The sequence below is a fragment of the Balaenoptera borealis genome (genome assembly GCF_965194805.1).
Source record: "Balaenoptera borealis genome assembly, chromosome: 14".
Lineage (NCBI taxonomy): Eukaryota > Metazoa > Chordata > Mammalia > Artiodactyla > Balaenopteridae > Balaenoptera > Balaenoptera borealis.
This window is the reverse complement of record NC_138875.1, coordinates 64,996,958-65,021,810: the sequence shown is the minus strand read 5'-3', so window position 1 is coordinate 65,021,810 and position 24,853 is coordinate 64,996,958. Positions and strand designations below refer to the sequence as shown.

Here is a 24,853-nt window from a genome sequence, read left to right as displayed (position 1 = left end):
CTCGAGACTCGAACGAAGAGGGAGAACTGGAGGCGGAAGCAGGGGCTTAAGCAGAAGGCAGGCTAAGTGGGAGCTCGAGAATCACCAATGAAACAAAGCCGGACGCGGGCCTGGCTCAGGTCTGGCAGCTGGGAACGCCTGGGCCAGGAAAAGTGACATCCGTAAGGGCCACTTGGGAAGAAGTGGCCGCAGGCTGAGACAGGACAAGACGGACACCAGCCCTTGACTGCGGCACTGCTGCGGCAGAGACAGGCCTGAGCCATCCCCGACAGGGCACCAAGGGCTGCAGCCCCAAGGCCCAGGCACCAACCAGAGGCCCCAGGCTCACCATGGGGGGTTGGGGGTCGGGGGAGGGGTTGGAAGCAGCACCGGTGGGCCACTGTCAGAAGCACCTGAGCCGGGCGGGAGCTCAGGGAAAACCTAAGTCAGACCCCCACACCCGAGGAACAGGCAGTAGGGTCCTGGTCAGCTGGCCAGGGGTTCGGCCGGGCATGGAGAAAGGGAGCGACGCAGCGAGGCCACAGCAGGCACATGCCCACGGGCCAGTCGCAGAAGCTCCGAGACACAGCCACAGATGCAGGATCCCTGCAGCCTCAGAACAGCACCTTTCAGGGAACTCGCTGCAGGTCTCTGGGCAGCACAAAGCACAAGCACCACACCTGAGTCCGAGACACCAATGGGCGGGTACTCACCACAGCGATCACAGGGATGAGGACGCCCAGGTTCCCCGCGCTGCTGGAGGCCTGGAGGAGAACAGAACTGAGTCACTGATGAGCCCGCGCTTCTTTCATTGAAAAGGAAAAAAAAAAAAAACCTGACACAGTGTCATGAAATTCCTTAATCTACACGAAACAATGAAAAAGATATACAGAGAAACATGTATAAAGACGCATAATCTTAACAGATTAAAAGAGGGAAAATCTTAAAAGAGGGAAACAATTTGAATGTCAAACAGGAGGATTACATAAACCGCAGCAACTCTGCACAAATATCACAAGCTGTTACAGAGACGGCGCTCTGAAAAGCACTGTCACCTTAAAAAGTGCCCAGATCAAATGTTAAATGTAAGAAAGTATGTTCTGGGCTTCCCTGGTGGCGCAGTGGTTGAGAATCTGCCTGCCAATGCAGGGGACACGGGTTCGAGCCCTGGTCCGGGAAGATCCCACATGCCGCGGAGCAACAAGGCCCGTGAGCCACAATTACTGAGCCTGCGCGTCTGGAGCCTGTGCTCCACAACAAGAGAGGCCACGATAGTGAGAGGCCCGTGCACCGCGATGAAGAGTGGCCCCCACTTGCCACAACTAGAGAAAGCCCTCGCACAGAAACGAAGACCCACCCAACACAGTCATAAATAAATAAATAAATTTAAAAAAAAAGAAAGTATGTTCTCACACAGTGCCAACTACGTACAATAAATAGATTTGCGTAAAACACCTAGGAGAAAATCTGTCAAAAGGTTAACGACGATTGTATCTGAGAGAAATTTTTACTCTACTATTTATAGGTTTCTGTATCTTTTCTACAATGAATACCCATTCTTTCCAAGTCTGGGAAAATTTGGGGGTTACTTAAGAATAACTAAGTAAAAAGTCAGCCACCAGGCCAGACACATGAGGAGCAGCCCGGCTCGGGAAGCCCAGCCGCTCAGTTGACCATGAGGGCATCGACTGCCCACTGCAGCAGGGCTGCTCCATCTTCAGGTATGAACAGGGTCGGGACAGCTTGCCGAGGCCCCGTGGCCGCGCAGGGGTGGGGACAGAGTCCTAAGCTGGTGTCCCCCCAGCTCTTGATTTCTGTCCTCAGCTCCTGGTGGTCAGCGTGTTGGCCAGTCCCCACCCCACCCCACCCCCCACTGCTGCCCCACAACACCTGGCCTGTCACTGCGTCGGGGGGTGGGTGCATGGGCAAGCTCAGCTCGGCACCCAGGGAGCCCCTACCCCAGCCGGGGAACGAAACAGGACACCTGAGTGTTGAGCCCGGGAGATGCAGTGAAGAGTGGCGGGGGTGGGGTGGGGGGGAGCTGGGCCCTGGAACCCTCAACAGGGTACAGCCTCAGCCTCCTTGGGCTCCGGGTGCCTCCCCAACACCCTCGAGCCCCCGTCTCCTGTGCACAGGGAGCTGGGCCCCACTCAGGAGACCAGAGGAACAGTGGCCCAGCCTGCTGTGGCGGGGAGCAAGGCAGGGCTGAGCGGGGCAAAGGGTCTCAGGCCCTGTTTGCACCAGCCCCTCCCTCCTAGCTGAGACTTTCACTCAAGGCTGCTGCTCACTTGCTTCCACCTCGGAGAGGCCTTGAGACCACCCGACGCCCCTGTTTTGTTCCCATGCCTGTCCTGCTAAGCCTGCAGGGGCAGCCCCTTGTCTGTCTGTTCACTCCCGCCAGCACCCCGGGAAGGAACCAGTCCCCCGTTCCTGACATCACCAGGTAACGGGAGAAAGCAAGGGTTTCAAGGCGGTGCCCGGGGCTGAGCCCTACCTTCAGGGCGGGCCCCTTCTCGCTGGCCCTCTCGCTGGCCCGCTTGCCCTCCAGCCCCAGCTGCACAAACAGCTCCAGCAGGTTCATGAGCAGCTCGTCCACCAGGTGCTCATCCTGGATGTTGGCCGCGATGTTGGCCAGGGCATTGATCACAGCCAGCGAGCAGTGCCTGTGAGAAAGAAGTGACGTGGACACAGTGCGGGCCCCCAGTACTGTGAACGAAGACCCCCAAGGCGAGGGACATGCCACCAGAGGACACCAGCCCTGAAGGAAAGTCAGCTGCTGTGGAAGAGACCCCAACCTCCCCCAAGACAAGTTGGGGGCCCAGGGACTGTTCAGCTTCTAGGAGCCTGCGCGTTGGGGCGTGTTGACTGTCTCGGGACACTTCCTCCAAGTGCCCGGGCGGCCATGCAGCTGAGAACGGGCATGTCGCTCCCTGGCACTTCCAGGGGACCCACTTCCCCTCCAGTTACAATCTCCCTTCATCACCACCACCCGGGAAACTCTGACGACACTTCCTCCTCCACCTGGGGCTGAGGTTAGGGTCAGCTCACACCAGACACTCAGGAAGTGCTCAGTGGTCCTGACGACCTGCCCCGACCCCGTCACCCCACGTAAACCCTGAATAGGAAGCTGACACCACACACCAGCGGGGAGGCTGGGCTCTGAGTGCTGGGTCAGCTGGATGCTGCCGCAGCCGGGCTGTGCCAAGTAGCTCAGGTCTTTAAGGCTCAGTTTCTTCCTGAGTAAACAAGGATAATAATTCCCTCCTCGCGGGGCGTGGGGGAATCAAACAGTCCCTGTGAAGCACGTAGCACATTGTCTGCCCCCGAAATCACAGAGCAATGGCAGCCGGGACAAAAGGCACCCCTTCCCAGACAAATCTCTGGGGGGGAAACGGATGGCAGTGGATGCCTCCTCCGGCGGGAGACGAGTCACTGTGGGTGGCACTGTCAGAAAGTGCTTTAGGAAGGAAATGTGGCAGAAGATGAGGAACTGGTAAGTCCCGTACATGGCACAGGCCGAGCAGCGAGGCAGAGGCGTGGTCAGAGGTCAGAAGGAAAGACAGGGAGGGGAGGGGCGGGGAGGCGCAGGAGCCGCTCTGGGAGCGAGATGCAAGGCGAAGAGGTTTTGGTCTGTGTGTTGGTGTCACTGCGGAGACCAGAATGGACAGACAGGAGAGGGAGGTGAGCTGGCGGCCCCCCAAGGCCAGTCCTGCGTTCCAGTGGCCGGGGCTCCCGTGGGAGCGGCAGTGAGAAGGCAGAGAAGCAGCCATTGTGCTCAGAGCTGTCACATGCATACACACAGCCTCATACACCCACACAGCTGGTGAGGAAGTTAAGGCACAGAGAAGGTGAGCATGTCCTGAGGTCACACAGCCGCACTCCCACCCCCTCCCCTGGGTGGAGTGGTCAGGAGGGGAGAGGAGAACCTCTGCCCTGCCCACCACCCTCCTGACTTCATCTGACCAAGTCCATGAGATCCTCCAAACACAGAAGGATGCGTCTCGTCCTTGGGGCATCCCTGGGGAGGGCAAGGATTCACGCAAACATCATACACCCAAGGCTGTCAACGTCTCCTCCCTTGCCCTCTGAATCCACCCTGAGGCGAGCATCCGAGACCGCACAGGTATGCAGCACCGACCAGCAGAAACACTGGAAAACTACCTGATGTGCAGCCTAGGGCTGGCCAGACAGATTGTGGTGCTGCCACCTGATGGACACCATGCTGACATCCAAGGTGACGACAGGCAGGAAGGCTGGTGCTGCTCTGTGAGAACACGGTCACCCGGGGGCACTGTGCCCACTGGGTGAGGAGCTCAGAGGTGCTAGCTCGGGGGCGGCCCTGTGCGGGTCATTCCCGCCTGGGTACATGTATTTCTAACATGTAGTGCTTTTGTAAGAAGAGATGTTTATTTAAAAGACAAGTCCCCACATCTCACATTTTCGAAGGATCGAGAGCAACAATGAGGTTGGGAAGACTTACCTGTAGCCGTGGTCCTTGTAATCCTTGGTGGCAGAGTACACAACAGAGCTGGCCTTCACGCTGATCTGCTGGAAGAGATTCCACACCTCCTGGTAAATGTATTGCTGGAAAAGAGTGAGGGACACGTGACCACATCTCCTCTGGGAGCGCCCTCCATGGACACCCAGAGGGGACACACTGGGGACCAGGGACAGTGGGGCCTGAAACAGCATCAAGGCCAGCCCTTCCTAAAGGTTTATGCAAACCTCAACTTAAACACCAAGAATGGAATAGGTTCCATTTCCATTCTATTCTATTAACATCGGCAAGAAAATAGTTTAAACCTCTTTCTCTGGCACTCTTGCAACCATTACACTATTCTCCTTTACTTGGAAAAAAATCTCACCATTCGGTGGTAAGAAAGTTGGGAGCATTTAACTCTTCTGCAGGGTAAGTTTAATCTGTATTTTTACATTCCTGGGAATCAAGGAGTTTCCCGAAGTGTGCCCAGGGAGAGTGGGTTCCCGGCCGTGCTTACGTTTCCGGTGATGACCAGGCAGCCAAGCTGGTCAATGATGAGCACGTCAAGGGGGGAGGGGGGCTGGCAGAACTTCTGCTGTAGGATCTGCAGGATCGGCTCCATGACCTTTGGGGTGTCCCTCAGGGCCACTGCGATGTGGCCCAAGGCTCGGATGGTGTGGTCCGGAATCAGGTGAGCATCCCTACGGGAGGGAAGGACACACGTGCCCTGGGAATGGTGCTCCAGTACGCAGCAGGGAAATGAAGCCGGAAGCCAGGACCTGGACCCCAGGGTCATCAGTCTCTCAGAGGAAGCGTCCATCTGACAGTGACAGCCTGGGATCTGCAATCACCAGCACCAGGCGGGAAGACAGAGGTCTTTTCCCCCAGTGTCCAGGGTGGACGTTCCAAGGTGGGCTTCAGCAGACATCGCGGGACAGACGCAATGCCCGATGCCATTCCGTGCCAGAAAGCGGCACAGACGCGCGAATGCCAGTGGCCCCATGAGCCTGCACAGGACCGGCTGCCCCCGCCTCCAACCCCCGGGACAGGACAGGACGTACTTGTCGCTCTCCTGGGAGATATAGAGCCGGTTGGAGAGGCTGGCCAGGAAGGCCTCCACGATCACTGCGTCCACAGTCAAGCCAGCCTTCAGGCACCTGAGCGAGGAGGTCAAGCAGAATGAGGCATCAGAATAACCAGATGAGCATTTTGTGTTTGATTTTGGTTGAGTTTTTCCTGTCTCGGGTCTGCAAGGTTTAAAGACCCGCTCTGAATACTCTTTCCCCAGAAATCTGAATGAACATCATTACACAGAATGAATTCAAAGAACAGCTGTAGATTTCACCTCTTGACAAGCATCTCAGTTAAAAATAGTAACTTCATTATCTTGCCCAGAATGGTCTCCTTCAGGGTGTCATACTCATGCCAATTCCAATTTAAAATTCCCTGTTTCTCAACAAAAGTCCCAATAGCTGATTCGAAAGACAGATGGTCCCACAGTGGCTGAGGGAATGTTAAAATTACATATCAAGGTTTTAATAATATGGAGAAATGCTTATGCTCTAGAGAAGGGGAAACCTAACAGCCCTGAGGAGCATGAAATCTTATAGGCATCTCTCGCTCCCCACACATTTGGCTCCCAGGCCACAAAGTCAGAGAAGACAGTCTGACAGAGTAGCTGGGCTCCAGCCCCATGGCCCCGAGAGCGAGGTGCCAGGACTCAGACAAGGAGAGGTACATCTCCTGCAAATCAGAATGTATCTGGTCCCCAAGTGTGGACAGCAAGAGTTCACACAGATGGAGCTGGTGTCGAAGGGACACTAGGGCACATAAAACCTCTCATTTATACCAAAAATCACACGGAAAACAAGATGACACAGGACCACATGTCATCTCTCTGGATGATGGGCTAAGGGATAATTCTTTTCTGTCTACTTTTCTACACATCACAGGTTTTCTCTGTTTTTTATTACATTTATGATCAGGAAAAGAAAGGCAGGAAATTTTTTTTTTTTCTTTAACATGTAGCAATCTCCCTTTTCGGATCCAGTGCAGGTTTAGAAGCTTCCCTGAGCAATAACGTCTCTGGCTCTGCCTGACACCCCGCCCCTGTCTCCCCAACCCCCCGAGGCCACCCACCTGCAGACGTTGTCAATGGCAATGTCCCGCAGCTGCTCGTACATGGACGGCTGGCTCTTCTTCCCCGACGCCACGTTCAGGGTTGACTCGGAATGCTCGTTGGTTACGCTGATTTTTATATCATTGCCGGCAACTGGAAGTAAAAATTCAAATATGTATCTGGTTATGCCTGTCACTTTCCATACCCGTGTTTGAAATTCAAAACCAAAATCAAATGTAATCATCTTTAGCTATAAAAGCAATCACTTTACAAAGACTTCACCAAGCATTTCAGAATCAAAAGTGTTGGAGAACAGAAAGGATGAAACAAATGTTTAAATCAAGGAAGCACACTTAGGTTACAAAGCAATGAATACATAAAACAGCAATGTCTTAAGAAATGATTCAGAAGTCCTGGCCCCTAGGAGCTCAGCCCCAGCAGAAAGGCAAGGGCATGGCCTGAGGGCATCCAGCTCACGCGTAGGAAGGCGGGAAGGGTGGGCAAGCGTGAGAGCAGGGCCCTCAGAGTCTCTCCACCTGAAGGGAGAGGACAAAACGCCCACCTTGGTGGGACTGGGGGCAGCATGGTGATACCACTTCAGCGCCTGAGCGCGCAGCAGGGTACTTAATTAACATCGGTCACCAGACGTGCTCTGGGCCTGTGGCAGGGGAGGGGACGGAGCTCCAGGCCCGGTGTCGGGACATGGGACGCACACTGCAGGATGCCCCAGAGAGAGCAGGTGCCAAAAAGAGCAGGCCTGGAGTGGGGCCTGGGGCAGTGGCAGCGGGAGGGAGGCTTGGCACCCCAGGGGGTTGTGCAGGGGAAGCCTTTCGGGGAAAAGGTGGAGGAGCAGCCCAGGGATGGTGGCCTCTCGGCCAGTTACCTGTGTGGTACTGACTGTGGCACTTGTACAGCTTCACCAGCACGGGGGACGGGACCACCAGAAAGTCCCGCAGGGATGGCGTCACCGAGTGCACCACCACTGGGAACCTCTCGCACAGTCGGCCCAGGCCCTGCAACGCACAGCGGGCCATCAGGGGCCGCGGGGGAGGTGCCCACCCCCTCAGACACAAAGTCAATCAGACTTCCAAGGGCCACCCGGCCATGGGGCACAAAGACAGAAAGGGGGTGGTCGGGACTCTCTCCACCCAAAGGCGAGATTCACTGTTAGAGTGTGTCCATCTCTTTTGGAAGAACCTTAGGGGAGAAAGGGCACCAAGCATTACTTTTACACAACGGCAGACGTGAAGTCAGTGGGGTTGGGACAAGGTCAGAGTCTCGGCACAGCAGGCTGGCGTCCGAGGCCTTGGGAACGCCCGGCAGATGCACGGCAGCCTCCACAACGCAGGACTTGGCTGTGCCTGAACCCCACTCGCAGAAAGCCTGCTGGCCGTCAGCAGCAGCCTCCCAGCACTGAACTTGTCCACAGCAGACTCTAGTTCAAGTTCCTAGAGGCAGCAGCTCAGACCTCGCTGCTGGTGCCCGCCACAGCCTGGCCATGGCAAGAAGGCCCTGCTGACGGGCGTCAGCACTGCGCCCCCAACCACCCCCACCGGGGCCCGTGAGACTGACCTGCAGACAGCAGATGAGCAAGGGCAGGTGAGCAATGATGACCTTGCTGGATGTCTTGGACTGCAGCTTCTCAGACAGCTTGATGCACAGATTCTCTGCACCTAAGTTCAGAACAGAGGAGGGTACGGACCTTTAGCAAAGGCCAGTGGTCACAAAGACTCCTTCACCAGTCATAATAGAACGTGACTAAACCCCGGGCTCACTAACTCTGAGAAGCGGCTCCACCACAAAGTGTCCGAGGTGGGCGTCCCTGCTCCTTTCCTGCTGCTGTGATGACACCATCCTGCGGGGTGGCCTATCCCTCCACTGCCAGCCCCCACCCTGTCCCGTGTCCTGAGCGTGGCTCCCCCCGAACCCCCACCTTCCTGGACCAGCACCATCTCCCGTCCTGAGCCCCCTCCTCTCCTCGTAAGCAGAGGACGCGCCAGGTGGTGGCACGGGGAACCCACCCTGCTCGTCCTTCACAGCCCACACCATGAGGTCCACGCAGGCGGCACTGGCCTGGCAGCGCAGCTTCAGGGGGCTCAGCTCACTGTGGGTCCGGTCCACGTCGTGCAGGATCTTCTGGAGCTCCCCCTGGCTGGTGTTGAACTGCTCCAGCACGAAGTCATGGACCTCCTTCACAAAGGAGGTGGGCAGGTCTGCAGGAGGGAGAGCGGGCACAGATTCAGGCTGTGAGCAGCCTTGGTCTTTCCCTTGCGACAGACACCCAGGGAGAGGGCGCTGCTGCTGGCTACCATGCTTCCAGGAAGGCCGCCTGGGGCGAGCCGGGACGGGCACGCACGCCAGCCCTGCACACATGCTACCTGACACTCGGAATGGTCACCTCCCAGCGAAATGCGAGCCATGCTTTGTTTTAAGCTGTCAATACACTCAAACCTGAACACGAGACACAACCTGGGGAGTGCCATCACCAGAACTGGTCCGATTAACGAAAAGTACTCCTGTGATACTTTCTAAAAAGGGCGTCAGTTATCAGATGTGGGAAAGCTGGATGCAGCCCGAGGAGGACCCCCTGCACAGGAAGGCACCCAGTCTGCAGCCTCTCCCAGCTCTCGTCCTCGGGCCTGGACAGGGCAGGAGACCCGAGAGACGGCACAGGCACAGGGCAGACTGGCCGAGAAAACCAGCAGCAGCCTGGCTAGGGGAGGCTGCAGGCTCCGGGGTCAGGCCGAGCAGCCAGCACCTGCCGCTTTTCGGGAACCTAGCCCCCATGGTGGCCCCAACCAGGCTCAGGTCTCAGGAGCACTTGGAATCAGATCAGGAAAACAGCTAAGGAGATTATGGGACACCCACAGGACACCATGTGGTCATCAAAGCTCTTGTTTATGAAGCACATTCAGCAACTTAAGGGAAGAGCCTAGGAAAACTGTGTTTAAAACACACAAGAGAGCCTGGAAGGAACTGCTAACTCCGTGTGTGAGCTCCGCTACTTACAAATTATTCTGAGTTGTAAGATCACGACTGCCTCGTTTTCTCATTTTTTTAATGTTTTGAAACATGTAACGCAGACACATTAAACTGTATGCCTGACCAGGGGATCAGGATGACCCCACACGTCCGTGTCAGACATCAGCCGAGGAGACACACCCACCAAAGAGGCTGCGCTGCTGGCAGCACTGGGGGCAGGACGACAGGTGCATGTCCCTCATCGCCTGCTTCTCCTGGGAACGTGTCCACGTTCCTTGCGGACGCTGTGAAGCAGCCCTGGCACAAGGGCAGGACCCCACGCTCACCTTTCATGTAGTACAGAGTGTCCCGCAGCATCTTGAATGTGGCCACGTAGAGGGGGTCGCTGAACGTGCTGTAGTAGAGGTCGGCGCTGGGGTTGGCCTGCGGGTAGAGGCATGGGACGCGTGACTGGCACCGCTGGTCACTGCGGTGACTCCCTCCTCCCTCCTACGCTCACACTGCCCAGAGACGCCTGCGGGAAGCAGCCCCGGGCCCCTGGAGGACGGACCACCTTCTCTCACTGAGGGCTCACCCTCTCCGGGCATCTTTGAACAAGGAGAGTGGGGGTGCAGGAGCCATGGGGCCACAAGACCACATTGCACCCTGTCCCCCTCAGTGATAGACACGACAGCTGGGGCACCTTCGGATTCTGCCTACATTTTGTAACTAAAATTCACTTTAAATTTTCTTTAGCAATCTCATCTAAAATGTGACGCTAGTTTTCTTCTGGGGAAAAAAATTCATCCGAGGTCTAGTGAGTTGAGTAAGATGCTGTTAATTTCTCTGCATATTCAGTCTAGTGCAATGGAAAGGCAAGATTTACAAAAATTCTGACACAGGTAAGCGCGAGTAAGGCGGATGCGGAGGCAAATCCACAGCTGGAAGGGGCCTGCGGGGCGAGGCTGGTGGAGGCCGTGTCCCATGGGCACCGGTGTCATCAGAGGGCGCTGCGTGAATGGCCCTACAGGCACAGTCCTCATAACTCCCTGCGGGGCAGACGTGACACTGGCTGAGGTTAAGGTGACCAGAGGTCCCACCCCAGAGCCAGGAAGGAGGAACCCGGGCGGTGCAGCCCGGCCCCAGGGCCCCAGAGCTGTGTGATGAAGGCCCTGCCAGCCTCTGTCTCCCCGGCTGAGAGCAGGTGTGCCGTGGGTTCAAGGAGAGGGAGTCACATCTGGCACATAATAAGCACGGTCACTGCCAGTGAAGGTGGATGAGGAAGAGGATTATCCTGCGGTGACTCGGGTTCGAGCTTTTTTTTAGCCACAAAACTATTTCTTCAAATGGACATTTACACTAAAGTCCAAATTATGAAACAAAATATGAGAAACTGCTCTGTTCCATGGGGAGAAGGGCCCCAGAGCCCCATGCTCCTGGCATTCCTCTCCCCTCAGGATCCAAGCCACCTCTTCACAACGACGGCACTCGGGCCCAACACGTCTGGCTGCTGTGCCTGCCAGCCCAGCTCTGGCCCTGGCCTCCTGGTCTGCCCAGGGTCACACGACCCCACACCGACAAAGGACACCAGGACACCTCTGAGAGCAAGCACAGTGAGAGCTCAGGCCCACGGGCAGGAGGGCTGCAGACCAGCTGGCAAGTGACCGGCCACACACCTAATGCCCACAGACAGCGGGGTGGAGCGCATGCAGGGCAGGAGCTGCGGCCTGCAGCACAGGGAGGTCCCTGGTGGTTCCCTTCCCGCTTCATAACTGAGCCCGGTGGTGCCAGGCGCTGCATGTCTTATAATCGGATGAGAGAAAGAACGCCAGGCTTAACAAGGAATCTGAGCCCAGCACATGGCCACAGCAGTCATCAGCCTGGAAATCGGTGATCTCTCTGGACCCTGACAAAAGGGGGCTGACCCAAATGTTCCCAGGGACTTTGAGGTCTCCCAGCAGCGACATTTAATGATTTTATAAATAAAGCTGTGGGCCTTGGTTCCGAACATGCTAAGGACAGAAAATGCCTGAGTACACACCCCTCACACTCACAAGCCAGGGCTTGCAGTGCCTGGACTGATGAGGGGTGTGTACCGAGCCTTGGCAGTGGCTCTGCAGGCACCGTGGGGGCAAGGACCACAATGGAGCAGAGTCGGGGCCCAGGTCGCAATCCAGCTCCCATGCTGACCATGGGACGCGGGCACCAGTTAGTCCTCCCCGAACCTCTGCTTTCACCTGTGAAGTAGAGACCCTGACCGCTGCTCAGGGGCCAGGACGGGGCACCGGTAGGGGACACATCTAAAGGAGCCAGGCACAGGGCGAGCCCTTGGGCGGCAGGTGTGCTGTCGTCACTGGAACGTACGCTGAAGTCTCAGGGCGAGCCTCTCACTCACTCCAGTGGCCCCACCCCACCCACTGCAAACCCTCCCCACTCCCCCCGCACAGGTGTGCCCGGCAGGTGATCTCGGCGTGATGTCCTCAGAGGGACGTACCTCTGTCACGCTGGCTACGACTGCGTCCAGGGACTTGAGAACAGGCTCCTCAACAATCTTCTTCACCTTCAAGGGAAACGAGACCTCGTGAGCACCTGGCACACACGGGGGGAGACAGGAGTGCCAGCTCATTCCACTGCAGAACAAATCGTGCTGACGGATGAAACCACATCACAAGCTCACGGTGAAAAACGGATGGAAATAAGAGGTCAACAATGAGCACATCACTGGAGCCCCAAGGCTCCAATACACACACAAAATGTCCCTAATCCTGCCATCGCCTAGAACTTCTTTCTTACCATAGATGGGAATGAAATAAAAACAGAAAAGGAACCAACTCCCTCAAATCTGGGGACATGAGGTTTCCATTTCCATGAAGCGAAAGCACTGAGACTCCAGGCAAGACTGACTTTTCCCCCCCGAGGCCCCTCCCGGACATGGTAGACCCCCGTCACAGCCGGTCCCCAAGCGCCAGCGACGCCCCCTTCCCGGGCCAGGGCGCTGGCTCTTCTGGGTGCTACAGCGCACACTGCGAATTCCTCACAGGAGCACTGGCCACCCCCACCCCGGCCCCACTCTGTACCAGTGCTCGGGACAGGAAGAACTGTTCTGCCGACCGAGAACCGCCTGAGAAAACTGCCACCACATTACAGTGCTTTAAGGTTATTTTTAAAACATATGGATAATGATAAATGACATGTCAGGAGAAGAAATTTAAAAATGGTTTAGAAGAAAACCTAACCTTGAAAGTTAAAATATACTGAAAAACAAATTCCCCTGAACGACCCAAGACATCCAGCCTTCATCTGGAATCTCTTGACGTGACCGTAAAGAGCTGCTGTCCTGTCGGGACACTGACAGCGTGGCCAGCTCGGGGTGGGGAGGTCTCAGGACAGCCGGCTACTGAGCAGCTCACCCTGGCTCCACCCTGCCCGCTGACACTGGGCCATCTTCTTGCTTCTCCACCCAAAGCCACCATCTCTGGGCCATTTCTGTTCACACTCCTCACAGGCAAGAGCCACGCCCCTGGCCCCCGCCTCACCCCGACCTTCTTCTTCTCTCTCATTCGTTCCAAAGCAGAAAGCCCTGTCTTTGGAGTCTGTCCTGGCCCACCCGAACCCACCATGCAGCACCCCGGTACGAGCACGGCAATTTCAAGGGTGGGTCACAGGCCCAGCCACTCCAGGACTCAGACAACGGCATCTCTGACGCAACTGCAAAGGTCACACAAAGGTCCCCAGACAGGAAACATTAGCTCTGTATTAATCCAAACAGAGCAGCCCCTGAGCTGGGTCAAGTGCAAGAGCAAGTGGGCTTGGGGTAGGACCACCGCCTGAGCCTGGGCCCTGCCCTTAGCCCTTAAGGTACTTAACACCAACTTCCTTACCTCTAACAAGGGGACGCGTGGCCGCGCCCCATGTGGCGGCTGCAGGGACAAATGAGAACGTGCCGCACAGCAACTCCAAGGATGTGACCCTCCTTCCCTCTTTAATCTGAAAACTGTGACTACCAAGCTGTGCTGTGAAATATAGGCTGACACAACTAGCAATTCCACTGGTTGATACACCCGTGGTCCATCTATCCATCAAGGCTATGCTTACCAGGTTTATGAGTTCCCGGAGCATCTCCAGGGGAATACTGAACTCCTTGTAAGTGATGCCATTGAAAAGAGGAGAAACGGAGAAGCTGGAGCTGATGGTGGAGAAGTAGTAGTCGGGCTCCGGGGCACTCCCATCAGGTAAGTAAGAGGCTGACGGGGCAAAACCAGAAAGTCAGTCGCGGGAGCATGCAACCCAGATACTCCCTCAAGAACCAACAACGGTATCGATTTTGCTTTTGTTTATACTCAAATTCCATGTTTTAATTAAGAAGTAAAGCCTGATATGATTCAGCAATCCCACTCCTGGGCATACATCCAGAGAAAATTCTAATACAAAAAGATACATGCACCCCAACGTTCATAGCAGCACTATTCACAATAGGCAAGACATGGAAACAACCTAAATGTCCATTGACAGATGAATGGATAAAGAAGATGTGGTATGTATACATACAATGGAATACTACTCAGACATAAAAAAGAATGAAATAATGCCATTTGCAGCAACATGGATGGACCTAGAGATCATCATACTAAGTGAAGTAAGTCAGACAGAGAAAGACAAATATCGTTATGATACCACTTATATGTGGAATCTAAAAAAAAATGACACAAATGAACTTATTCACAAACCAGAAACAGACTCACAGACATAGAAAACAAGCTTACGGTTACTAAAGGGGAAAGGGGGTGGGGGAGGGATAAATTAGGAATTTGGGAGTAGCAGATACAAATTACTCTATATAAAATAGGTAAACAACAAGGTCTTACTGAATAACACAGGGAACTATAGTCAATATCCTGTAATAAACCATAATGGAAAAGAATCTGAAGAAGAATATAATATATATGTATAACTGAATCACTGTGTTATATATCAGAAACTAATGCAACATTATAAATCAACTATATTTCAATTAAAAAAAGAAGTAAAAGCTGGATTGCAAATCCTTGGGGAGGGTTGCCTCTCACTGGGGTGTTTCAGGTCAAAGCTTAGGTAGAATCATGTCCTAATATTTTCCACCCAGACATGTGAGAACAACAACAAAAAAAGAATTACACCTTTTTACAGGTTAAGAGCCATGACAGCGGGAGGCAGCTTACAACAGAGGTGGGGGGGCGACAATACTGAGAGGAGCTGAGACGCTGGAGGCCAACACGGTGAAGCCACAGAGGTGGCTGGACAGGGGGTGGGGTGAGGCCAGATTAAAGGGAGCAGGTGGGAAGAAGGTGGGAAGAGGGTGTGTGTGTGTGCATGAAATGTGTGTGAAAACTACATAAAACATGTGTATATACAATGTGCATGAACACACATGCTCCATGTATTTTCCATTATATATGCACCCGTGTGACCGGCTTATCTCACTCAGCATCACATCCAGGTTCATCCACGTTGTCACAAATGGCAGGATCTCCTTTCCTAAGGCTGAATAATATTCCTGGAGGGCATTATGCTGAGTGAAGTAAGCCAGCCACAGAAAGAAAAAAACTGCACAATCTCACTTATACGTGGAATCTAAAAATCTCAAAGACATGGGAGCAGAGAGTGTGGTGACCAGGGGTGGGAGGTGGGGAAATGCGGAGATGACGGTTATGCGGGCTGAGTCCAGAGAGCTAATTACACCATGTTGGATGCTAGAAATGCGCTGAGAGAGGAGGTGCTCTAACCACACACGCACACACACAATGGTGACCATGTGAGGAGATGTACAGTTAACGGCTTGACTGCAGTAACCACCTCACCACATTTATGTATATCAAACCATCATGTCGTTCACCTTAAGGACATACCAGTTTATTGTAAAAATAATGATAGTCATAAAAGAAGGCAAGAAGTCTGTGTCCCGGACACACACCACGACATGAGGATGACGTCCTGCATGGCTGACCCAGTGCGTGGTGGACACAAAAGGAGGCAAAAGGCGGAGCTGCAGGGACCACAGGTGTTAAGATTTGGGATTTATGCAGGGGTGTCACTGACAATGGAACGGACAGCGCCATGAGGCGTGGAGGTCTTGTTTCCCCACTTCCTCCCCACAATCTGCATCTTACTTCCCTCGAGGAGAAGGTGAAGGCTATTGTAACAAGTGTCTGACACTGCACAGAGCTGTCACACGAATCAAATTCAGTAAATTACCTGAAAGTCCTTTGTGAACAGCAAATCTCTAAAGAAAGTATTACTCATTAAACATAAGGTACTACACGCAGTCTCATTACAATGTTCTTTAACATTATCCATGTGCTTAATGACCTTAAACAACAAGAAACAAGAGAAGGACCCACCATTAGTATTTCCACCTGAAAAGCAGTGCTTTCACAGGTTAATGTACTAAGATTCAGATGGCAGGCATTTGGGGTCCTGTATAGTATTGTCTGCACTTTTCTCTATGTTTGAAATATTTTTAGATTCAAGTTTAAGAAGTTTAATCAAAAATAGAAAATAAATGCTTTCTAAAAGCTTGACACTCAAGATGCACAACAGCAGTGTCTGTGTTAGCATCCTCACAGCACAGGAAGGCCCTGTGGACCTCCCCCCTGGGGGCTCGGTCAGCAGAAAGGCGAAGCCCACCTTCGAAGTAGTGAAAGGTGGATCCTCCAGGGGAGCTGGGAGGGGGCACCCCTCGTTCAGGGCTGACCTGAAACACACAACCACACGCACAGGTAAGAAAGGCCAGTCAGACCTCAGTCAGATCCGTCTCAGACAAGGCTCCCTCTGCTGGCCAGAGCCCTGGTTCAGCCCCACCTCCTCGCTGAAGCCCACCCTGGCTACAGGTTCTCTACTGTAATTCTAAATTCTTGTGTCTAGCCATGTATTCTACACCCGACGACTGAGCCAGATTATTCTCAGTGTTTCGTGTCCCTGTCTTTCTCCATGAGTCAATTACATATTCTCTACAGGCACCAACTGTCTTGCGCTCAGAAAAGAGCTGGCGCCCAAACACTTCCCCTCCCAGGAGATGACTCACTTATAAATCTTAAAAAGGACAAGGGAACCTTTGTATTAAAGAGAACTCTAATGAGAACCTTTCACGTTCCCCAAGTTCCCTCAAACTACACGCGAGTGGGCACCTAACAAGCCCCCGTCCCCTGTCCGCCTGGGTGCATGGCCCCACCTGCGAGATGCTGGACACGCTGCTGGCCTTCCTCTTCAGGGTGCCCTCCTGACACACCGCCAGCAGGTTGCTGGGGAGGATGGAGCGGAAGTCGTTGAAGGACCGCCTCCGCACACCTTCCAGCTCCTCGGGGACGTGGAGGGAATGAGGAGGGACTCTGGGGAAGAGCCTGGACAGGAGGGACTCTTCCGTGTTGCTGTAACGCCCAAATGCGCGGGAGATTCCTATGAGGCACGGGACCGCGTACTTGCAGAGGTATTCTGGAAGGCAGAGGGAAGCCGTGGCGGCACCGCCCGGGGACCTGGGGCCACCCATCTCAGGGCCCCCCACCAGCAAGACCAAGGGCCAGAACTAGCCATGGCAACAGGGGCAAGCCCAGGCGCTGACCGGCAGTATTTTCCATCCATCCTCAACCACGGCTGCAGACACGGCCCGTGGGCGGGAGGTCTTAACCACGCACAGCACCTCCAAATCAGTCCCTCAGCCACGTCACCTGAGCAGGCTCCCTCACAGGACTTAATCAGGGCATTTAGTCCTTCTGGGAGCAGATTGGTAGCCTCACACCAGAGGAAAAATGACCTTCAGACATGTTACAGGTGAGGAAACCCGAGCCCCAGAGGGGGAAGTGGCCCAGCATTCAGGCAGCAGAGCTGTGCTCACGACCCCACGCGGCCTCTCAGCTAACATGCAGCAAAGGTCACGTCCACCAGATACACTGGTTGCAAAGAACAGAAAATCTGAAGACTGGGAAAAGCAAGGGGAAGGAAAATCACAAACAATAAAAAGAAAAACATACCTTTCTCTTGAATCTCCAAGGCCTGGCACATTCCCAAAAGGACATGCAAAACCTGCAAAAGCGCCTCTAAAATCTGGAATAGCCAAGGAAACATAACACACAAACTTATAAACAAAATCAGATAAATATCACAAAATTAATTCAGAACTAGAGGAAGCTTTAGACATTCTCTTGTCCAACCTCATACCTGATCCATAACCCCCTGCACGGAAGCTCTGCCGAGGGGTCAGGCAACAGACCTTCTGCGGACAGAACCCTCCCTCTCTGGCTGGTCCACAGGCCTAACTCTGGAAACAGGTGACAGGCCCCCAATCTCTCTTCACAGCTCAACACCCCTGGTTCTTTCCATCCGTTCCTTATGATTCAAGTCCTTGCTGACGGCCTGCCTGACTTCACTGTAGCTCAGTGTGTAAGAAGCCATCTCCAACTGCAGCGTTCAGACAAAACACACTACTATTCCAGGGATGCTGGGGATCTCCGAGTAATCACCAGACTCAGCACGGACCCCAGACGTCTGTGGACGTGACACTGGCTTTCCAGCAGCCCTTCACACTGCTGGCTCCATGAACTCACAGAGAAATGAAATCCTTAAGTGTCTCTCACACATGCTGCCTCAAGCTGTGCCCCTCCACCCGCAGGGCTGTTATTTTTTTGCCTGTCACTGAGCCCCACAAAAGCTCAGGGCATAAGCTTTAGTTCACCGCGAGGGTCCTCGATTCCCAGCTTGGCATCCAAATCGTCTACAGACGAGACTGACTTGCTTTCAGGATTTTCATCCCCGGTCCTGGCTGGTCCTAGCTGTTCAGCTTCCACCGCAGGGGGCAGGCAACCAGAGACTCCTGCCGGGTGCCCCTGGGGTGGTCCTTCAGGTGGCTCTGCAAACCCTGCCCTCGGCTACACTGCTGACCAAGGATGTCAGGAGAGGCGTGGTCCAGGCCCTGATGAAGAGCACCCAGACCGAGTCCCTCTCACTTCCCCCGCTTCCAGTCTTGGGGAATCCAGGCAGAAAAATGAAGTTGGTCTGAGGTGACTTGTTCATCACCAAACTGCTCACGTTTTGCTAGTGTCAAATGATGAGGAACAGTGAGGACCTGGAAAGCAATGTTTTGTCCATTTCACATATTAAAGTTATGCCACCATCCTCTGTGGTGACCTATTTCAATAGGTGTTACTGGTAGAAAAGCCCTGTTAGCTTTTTTTTTTTAATTTTTAATTTTTATTTATTTATTTATTTATAGCTGTGTTGGGTCTTCGTTTCTGTGCGAGGGCTTTCTCTAGCTGCGGCAAGTGGGGGCCACTCTTCATCGCGGTGCGCGGGCCTCTCACTATCGCGGCCTCTCTTGTTGCGGAGCACAGGCTCCAGACGCGCAGGCTCAGCAATTGTGGCTCACAGGCCTAGTCGCTCCGCGGCATGTAGGAACTTCCCAGACCAGGGCTCGAACCCGTGTCCCCTGCATTGGCAGGCAGATTCTCAACCACTGCGCCACCAGGGAAGCCCCGTTAGCTTTTTAAATAATATGTGATTCTAACATATCTAGTTACCTCTTTAGCCAACCCACAAGTAAATAAAGAACCTAAACTAAGAAAGAAGGGTGGAGACCAACATAATGGCAAAAATAGGGACACAGAATTTACAGTGTGATAGTAAGTAAAGAGATTTTAAAAATTAAAAAAGATACAGGGGGGCTTCCCTGGTGGCGCAGTGGTTAAGAATCCGCCTGCCAAAGCAGGGGACACGGGTCCGAGCCCTGGTCCAGAAAGATCCCACATGCTGTGGAGCAACTAGGCCCGTGTGCCACAACTACTAAGCCCGCGCTCTAGAGTCCACGAGCCACAACTACTGAGCCCGCGTGCTGCAACTACTGAAGCCCGTGCGCCTAGAGCCCGTGCTCCGAAACAAGAGAAGCCACCACAATGAAAAGCCCACGCACCACAATGAAGAGTAGCCCCTGCTCGCTGCAACTAGAGAAAGCCCCCTTGCAGCAACAAAGACCCAATGCAGCCAAAAATAAATAAATAAATAAAAGGAGAGAAATATGAAATACATTTAAGTAACATTTCCAACAAAATAAACTAAAACTACAAACACTGGAGCACTTGAAGGAACGGCTCCAGCTTTCCAGAAAATCTTCTCCTATGAACGTCAGTCCCCAGCATGGAGGCAGGAGGACGCGTGGCCTTTTGCTGCCCACCTCACAGGGCAATTGGGAAAGCTGAACGAGATAAGACTTGGGAGGTCAGCAGGGGACTAAGCACTGCAAGCAGGATTTAACATTTCTCATGTGTGTTACTAACAGTATGAAATAAATCAACATAAACAATCCAATCACTTTTTTTTTTTTTTTTTTCCTGTCATCACTTTGGGACTCTCGGATCTTACAGAAACACACACTGAGTCAACGCACACTTACCTCATCCCTGAGGGAAGGGTCCCTATAAGCCACGTCAGACAGCAAAGTGACCAAGCAGAAGCTGAAGCTCTCGGCCACCGGGAGGGTGCCTGGAGGCAGAAAGACAGGAATCGGATCATCACACTGACCAGCCACCCCATCTGGCTGTTCCCTCTCACACGGCTGCCAAGGAACTACTTACAGTGGAGGCCGCCCTCTTCAGGATGAGCCTCCAGAGGACAGATAACGGGCCCAACGTGTTTGCTGAGAAACACCCCTGCCTTCCTTGTAATAAAATGTTTTGGTTCAAGAAATTGAAATGTTTGCTGAGCCAATTTATAGTCTGAGATTACAGAGCCTCTCAACATGACAGATTCCATGTTTTATTCCCGACCTAAATAAAATTGGGAAATCAATCTTGGTAAGACTATGGGAGATGTTTCATGGAGGCTAACTGTCAAATACCAGTTACTATCACTTTAAACTGAATTAATGTTTTTTTTTTTTCCTTTTTTCTTCTGACAGGTGGAGAAAATCCTCAGAAGAGCACCCAGAGATGTGCTCTACTCCTTGTAGGTTTTTAAGCCCTTCCCCGACTGAGCCTGCCAGTACGGAGATTCTCAGGAGCAGAGCCTCAAGGTCAAGAAGGGAGCACTACAAAAGACCACAAGTGAAGCACCACTTCTGTCAAGTGCACTTTGGGAAGGTTAGACCTGCTGCCAAGGAGGTCCGATCACTATTAAACATTTAACCAATTTTGAACGTTGAGCACTGACTCAAAGACACACACACACACAGAGCAGACGACCGCTGCGTGTCTACTTCCGCACATGTCATTCTGAGACGCAGCTCTAGGTCCTTCACAAGCTTGAGTGTGGCCGGAACCAACAGGAGGGCTTGCTGAAATGCAGTCTGCCTGACTCCCGGGCCCAGAGTTCCTAACTCAGTAGCTCCAATGTGGGGTCTGAGAATCTACCTTCTGACAAGTTCCCAGGGGTGCTGATGCTGCTGGTCCAGGGATGGCCCTTTAAGAACTACTGCTATGGGGTTTATCAAAGCATAAGTGATATTGCCTTAATAGAAACTAGGAGACTGAAATATTACCCAATAATTGGAAATTTATATATCTCTAACAATTTTTTTTTTTATATAAACTTATCTATTTTTTATTTATTTATTTTTGGCTGCATTGGGTCTTCGTTGCTGCGTGCGGGCTTTCTCTACTTGCGGTCAGTGGGGGCTACTCTTCGTTGTGGTGCATGGGCTTCTCACTGTGATGGCTTCTCTTGTTGCGGAGCACTGGCTCTAGGCATGCAGGCTTCAGTAGTTGTGGCTCGCGGGCTCTGGAGCGCAGGCTCAGTAGTTGTGGTGTATGGGCCCAGTTGCTCTGCAACATGTGGGATCTTCCCGGACCAGGTCTTGAACCTGTGTCCCCTGCATTAGCAGGCAGATATTTAACCACTGCGCCACCAGGGAAGTCCCTAACAATGTTTAAATAATGCTAAAAAATTCATTCGAATGAGTCCAAGTATATAGAAGTGATATTTGTTTTGAAATAAAATAGGATCAACACTTTCTAGTATTCTACTTCTCCCCAAATTAGATAACAATGGTGGACACAGATGTTTCACTTTTCAGCAATGGTCTATTTAATATGTAGTCTTTCAAATTCCAGGACACCTGCATAATTTGGGGTCTGTCAGCTTTAGGTACAGTAAGTCACCAGAAATGTTGAAAACCCAAAGGGCAAGAGGAACACGGGCAGGCACAAGCGGATGTTCATGAGGACAGCCCAGTCTCCAGCAGACTGAGCCCACCTGACAAATTCAGGCCATGCCACCAACAGAAAGGACAAGGGCCTTCTTTGCAGGCACCAACCCCCCGCTAGATCTGAAGGTGGGGGCCTTGGACCTCAGAGAGAGAGATTACAAGGAAACTTCAGTCTCATGGGTCATGAACTCTGAAATGCTGGAGATCTTCCAAGCTGATTTTGGAGTCTTGGGAAATCCGTTTACAAGATCATGAGTGTTATAAGCGTTTAGCACAATGCCTGGCATGTAGGGGACCTATGTAAATACTTCGGGAGGGACGGGAGGAAGAAGGCAAGGAGGGAGGAAGTGAGGGGAGGGCAGTGGAGGGGAAGAGAGAAAAGATTATCTAACTTTCTCTTTGACCTTAAAGAGAGATCAGTATCAAACACAAGTTAAAAAGAAATACACATGAATTTATTCCATTTGCAAAGATGCAAAGTTCAGTGGAAATTTAGCAACATCAACAAAGTGATAAAACTACTGACAGTGGACATGGTGGTTGAGTCCCAAACTCCCATCTCAGCCCTCCTTTCTGGGCAGCCACCAGGCCATCTGGAGAACTGATCTCACTGCAGGGTGAGCCTCTCCATCTGAGGCAACAGACCAGCTCAGGGACAGCAGGGGACCCAGGGCAGCCAATGGGACATGAGAAAAGGTTCCTGAGGGTCCCTGTGGTCCTGCTCAGCCCCGCTCGTCCCGCCCAGGGCTCTGGGCAACGTGAGAAAGCGCTAGTGCTGCAGGCACAGGAGTGGAACCAGTTAGAAGCATCCTAACTGCCGCGTTAGTGTGATTAAACATTCAATCCTCACAGACGGGGAACACACAGACAGACGCTTCCTCGCATTCAGGGAAACTTTAAGCAAAACTACCTCTGCCTTTCCGAGCTGTGCTTTCTTCTACCCAATACACTTTGGGAAGACCTTTAAGAAGTCGAAGAAGGTAAGGAACCACGGAATCTTTGTGCTAAAAAAAAAAAAAAAAAAAAAAAAAAAAATTACATTTAATTAAGTACACAACTGGTAGCTTTTTAGCACAGACTGAGCCCAAAACAAAGCACATCCACATCCTGATCATCTCAGAGAAGGGCGTTTGCACAGCGTCGCACCCTTCCTGCTGCACATGGCGGGCAGCGTCCCTCTGGCCAACAGGAAGGCCGACACCTGCCCTCTGCTGCTCAGTGTCCAGCCTGGCTCTGGCCTCCAGAAGAAGACACGTGTGCACACACTCAGAACTGCCTCCTGCCAGGTGTTTAAAGTCCCCAAACCCAAACCTCAGGACCACATCCTCCAGACTGGAGAGCAGCTTACCAACTTGGTGATGCTTCTTTCTGTTGTTCACGGCCCTTGTGCTCTTCCCTTCCTTTCTTAAATTTTCGGCTTCATGTTTCCTTTTGCTCCTCTCAAACTGAGCATTAGACTTTATAGCCAATGTTAGCCAATGGAAAAATTACTTTCATCTAGTTTCCAAACTAGCCAATCAGCAAAGAGTTCATAACCTTCCACTACTAGCTCTCCTGGCTATCTCCCTACATGCAGCTGCCCCCGTGAAGGACAAGTGTGCTCCAGAGAAGGGGACACTATCTGATGTTCTGAAACGCTGAAAAAACATGTGGCTTTGAAAACATGGTTGCAAATTCTGCCACACTCCTTTCACCAAAAGGCAGAGTCAAATTCGCGTCCCCTGAAAACAGGCTGCCTTGGTGACTTGCTTCTAGTGTACAGTCAGACCTCTGTATCCGAGGGTTCCACGTCCGTGGATACAAAGAGCCGACAGTACTACACCATTTTATATGGAAGACTGGAGCATCCTCGGACTGTGGTACCTGCAAGGGGTCCCGGAGCCAATCCCCCGAAGATGCCGAGGGATAGCTGCGTGTAGAAAGTAGAATGAACGAGCCTGACTTCCCAGGCTAGCTCAGAGGTGGCAGAGCCACTTCCCCCGGCTCTTTCTCAGGACACGCACTCTTGCAACCCAGACACTATGCTGTGACAAAGTGACACAGCCCAGGCCACACGGGGAGGCCATGCACATAGAAGGGTCCTGGCCAAGAGCCCCAGAGAAGGTCCAGCCAGCAGCCAGGATCACCCCACACATGTGGGGGAGGGGCCTTCAGGTGACTCCAGGGCCAGCCTTTGAGACACCCCAGATGACACCAAATGGAGCAGAGACTGGGATCTTCTGAGCACTGGCTAAATTGCAGATTCATGAGCAAAAACCTCCGCCAAACAAAACCAACTAACTTTGGGGTAATTAAGCCACCAACTTTGGGGTAATTTTTATGCCACAGCAGGTAACCAAAATAAATAGAGAACCTTCTTTAGTGAAAACAAAACCATTTTTCCTGTGCAACAATTGCCCAGGGAACTGGTGTACTAACACACACAAGACCCCAAAGGGGCCGCACACCAAGACCCTGCAGAGAGGGAGCGGCCCGGGCTCTTCCCCACACACCCTGCAATGGTGTCACCACCACTGCTACTCTGGCCACGGCTGCCGCCAGGGCAGCCCACTAACTGGGCACGAAGGAGGCCAGTGCCAGCGCCCACCCGGGATGGAGGAAAGGAACACAAACTCCAGGTGGATCACGAGAAAGTTGGTCCCTAGGCGCAGGGGCCGGCAGACACCGGGCTCCTCTCCTGGTGTCCGTGATGCCCCCGGCTTCCTGGGAAGATCAGGCTGACTGTGAGTCCCATGGGACAGCCGCTGCCACCCCTGCCAACCCCTGACCCAGAACCCAAACCACAACAAAAGTAACTTGTACTCATCTCTTCCCTGCCATCTGAAAAAACCCGATACACGTATTAGGGGCTCACAGGTAAATCCAGCAAGTGATGTGTTTGCCAAAGATAGTTTCAAGTAATACTCATTCGAATAGCAGTAGTTTCTTACACAGTTTTTTGAAAATTTATTTTCCTCTCTTTATTTTTATATTTAAATTTAAATAGGACCTGGCAAATAGAAAATGATTGTCTTTATTTTCACATTTATAAATAAATAGGAAGAAGAAGAATTAAAATGCAGCTTATGCATCTAATCTTGGTTTTTCGTGCGGCCTTGATCAGATAACCTATTTAATTTTTGAAATACTTCTCTAAAATTAAAATGCTTAT

The 24,853-nt window shown here is 52.6% G+C and overlaps 1 protein-coding gene across 10 annotated transcripts in view; it reads right to left on the bottom strand.

The window, feature by feature from the left end:
- The window catches only part of PI4KA (phosphatidylinositol 4-kinase alpha), a 96,896-nt gene that overhangs the window by 48,262 nt on the left and 23,781 nt on the right, over nt 1-24,853 (bottom strand). For 8 of the 10 annotated variants that reach the window (XR_014234143.1, XR_014234144.1, XR_014234145.1 and 5 more), the window contains exons 3-19: nt 22,613-22,706; nt 19,954-20,042; nt 17,543-17,615; nt 16,747-17,006; nt 16,203-16,269; nt 13,635-13,783; nt 12,034-12,099; nt 9,887-9,983; nt 8,600-8,791; nt 8,151-8,251; nt 7,462-7,591; nt 6,599-6,731; nt 5,521-5,616; nt 4,977-5,160; nt 4,460-4,563; nt 2,474-2,642; nt 693-743 (exon numbers count right to left, since the gene is read on the bottom strand). Coding sequence is in view for 7 of the 10 variants with exons in the window: in XM_082353910.1 (XP_082210036.1) it covers nt 693-743; nt 2,474-2,642; nt 4,460-4,563; nt 4,977-5,160; nt 5,521-5,616; nt 6,599-6,731; nt 7,462-7,591; nt 8,151-8,251; nt 8,600-8,791; nt 9,887-9,983; nt 12,034-12,099; nt 13,635-13,783; nt 16,203-16,269; nt 16,747-17,006; nt 17,543-17,615; nt 19,954-20,042; nt 22,613-22,706 (2,055 nt within the window). In the remaining 3 variants the exon portion in view is untranslated. Of the gene's footprint in view, nt 1-692; nt 744-2,473; nt 2,643-4,459; nt 4,564-4,976; nt 5,161-5,520; nt 5,617-6,598; nt 6,732-7,461; nt 7,592-8,150; nt 8,252-8,599; nt 8,792-9,886; nt 9,984-12,033; nt 12,100-13,634; nt 13,784-16,202; nt 16,270-16,746; nt 17,007-17,542; nt 17,616-17,729; nt 18,997-19,953; nt 20,043-22,612; nt 22,707-24,853 lie in introns of those variants that run through there. The other 2 variants (XM_082353909.1, XM_082353914.1) reach the window with 2 other exon arrangements.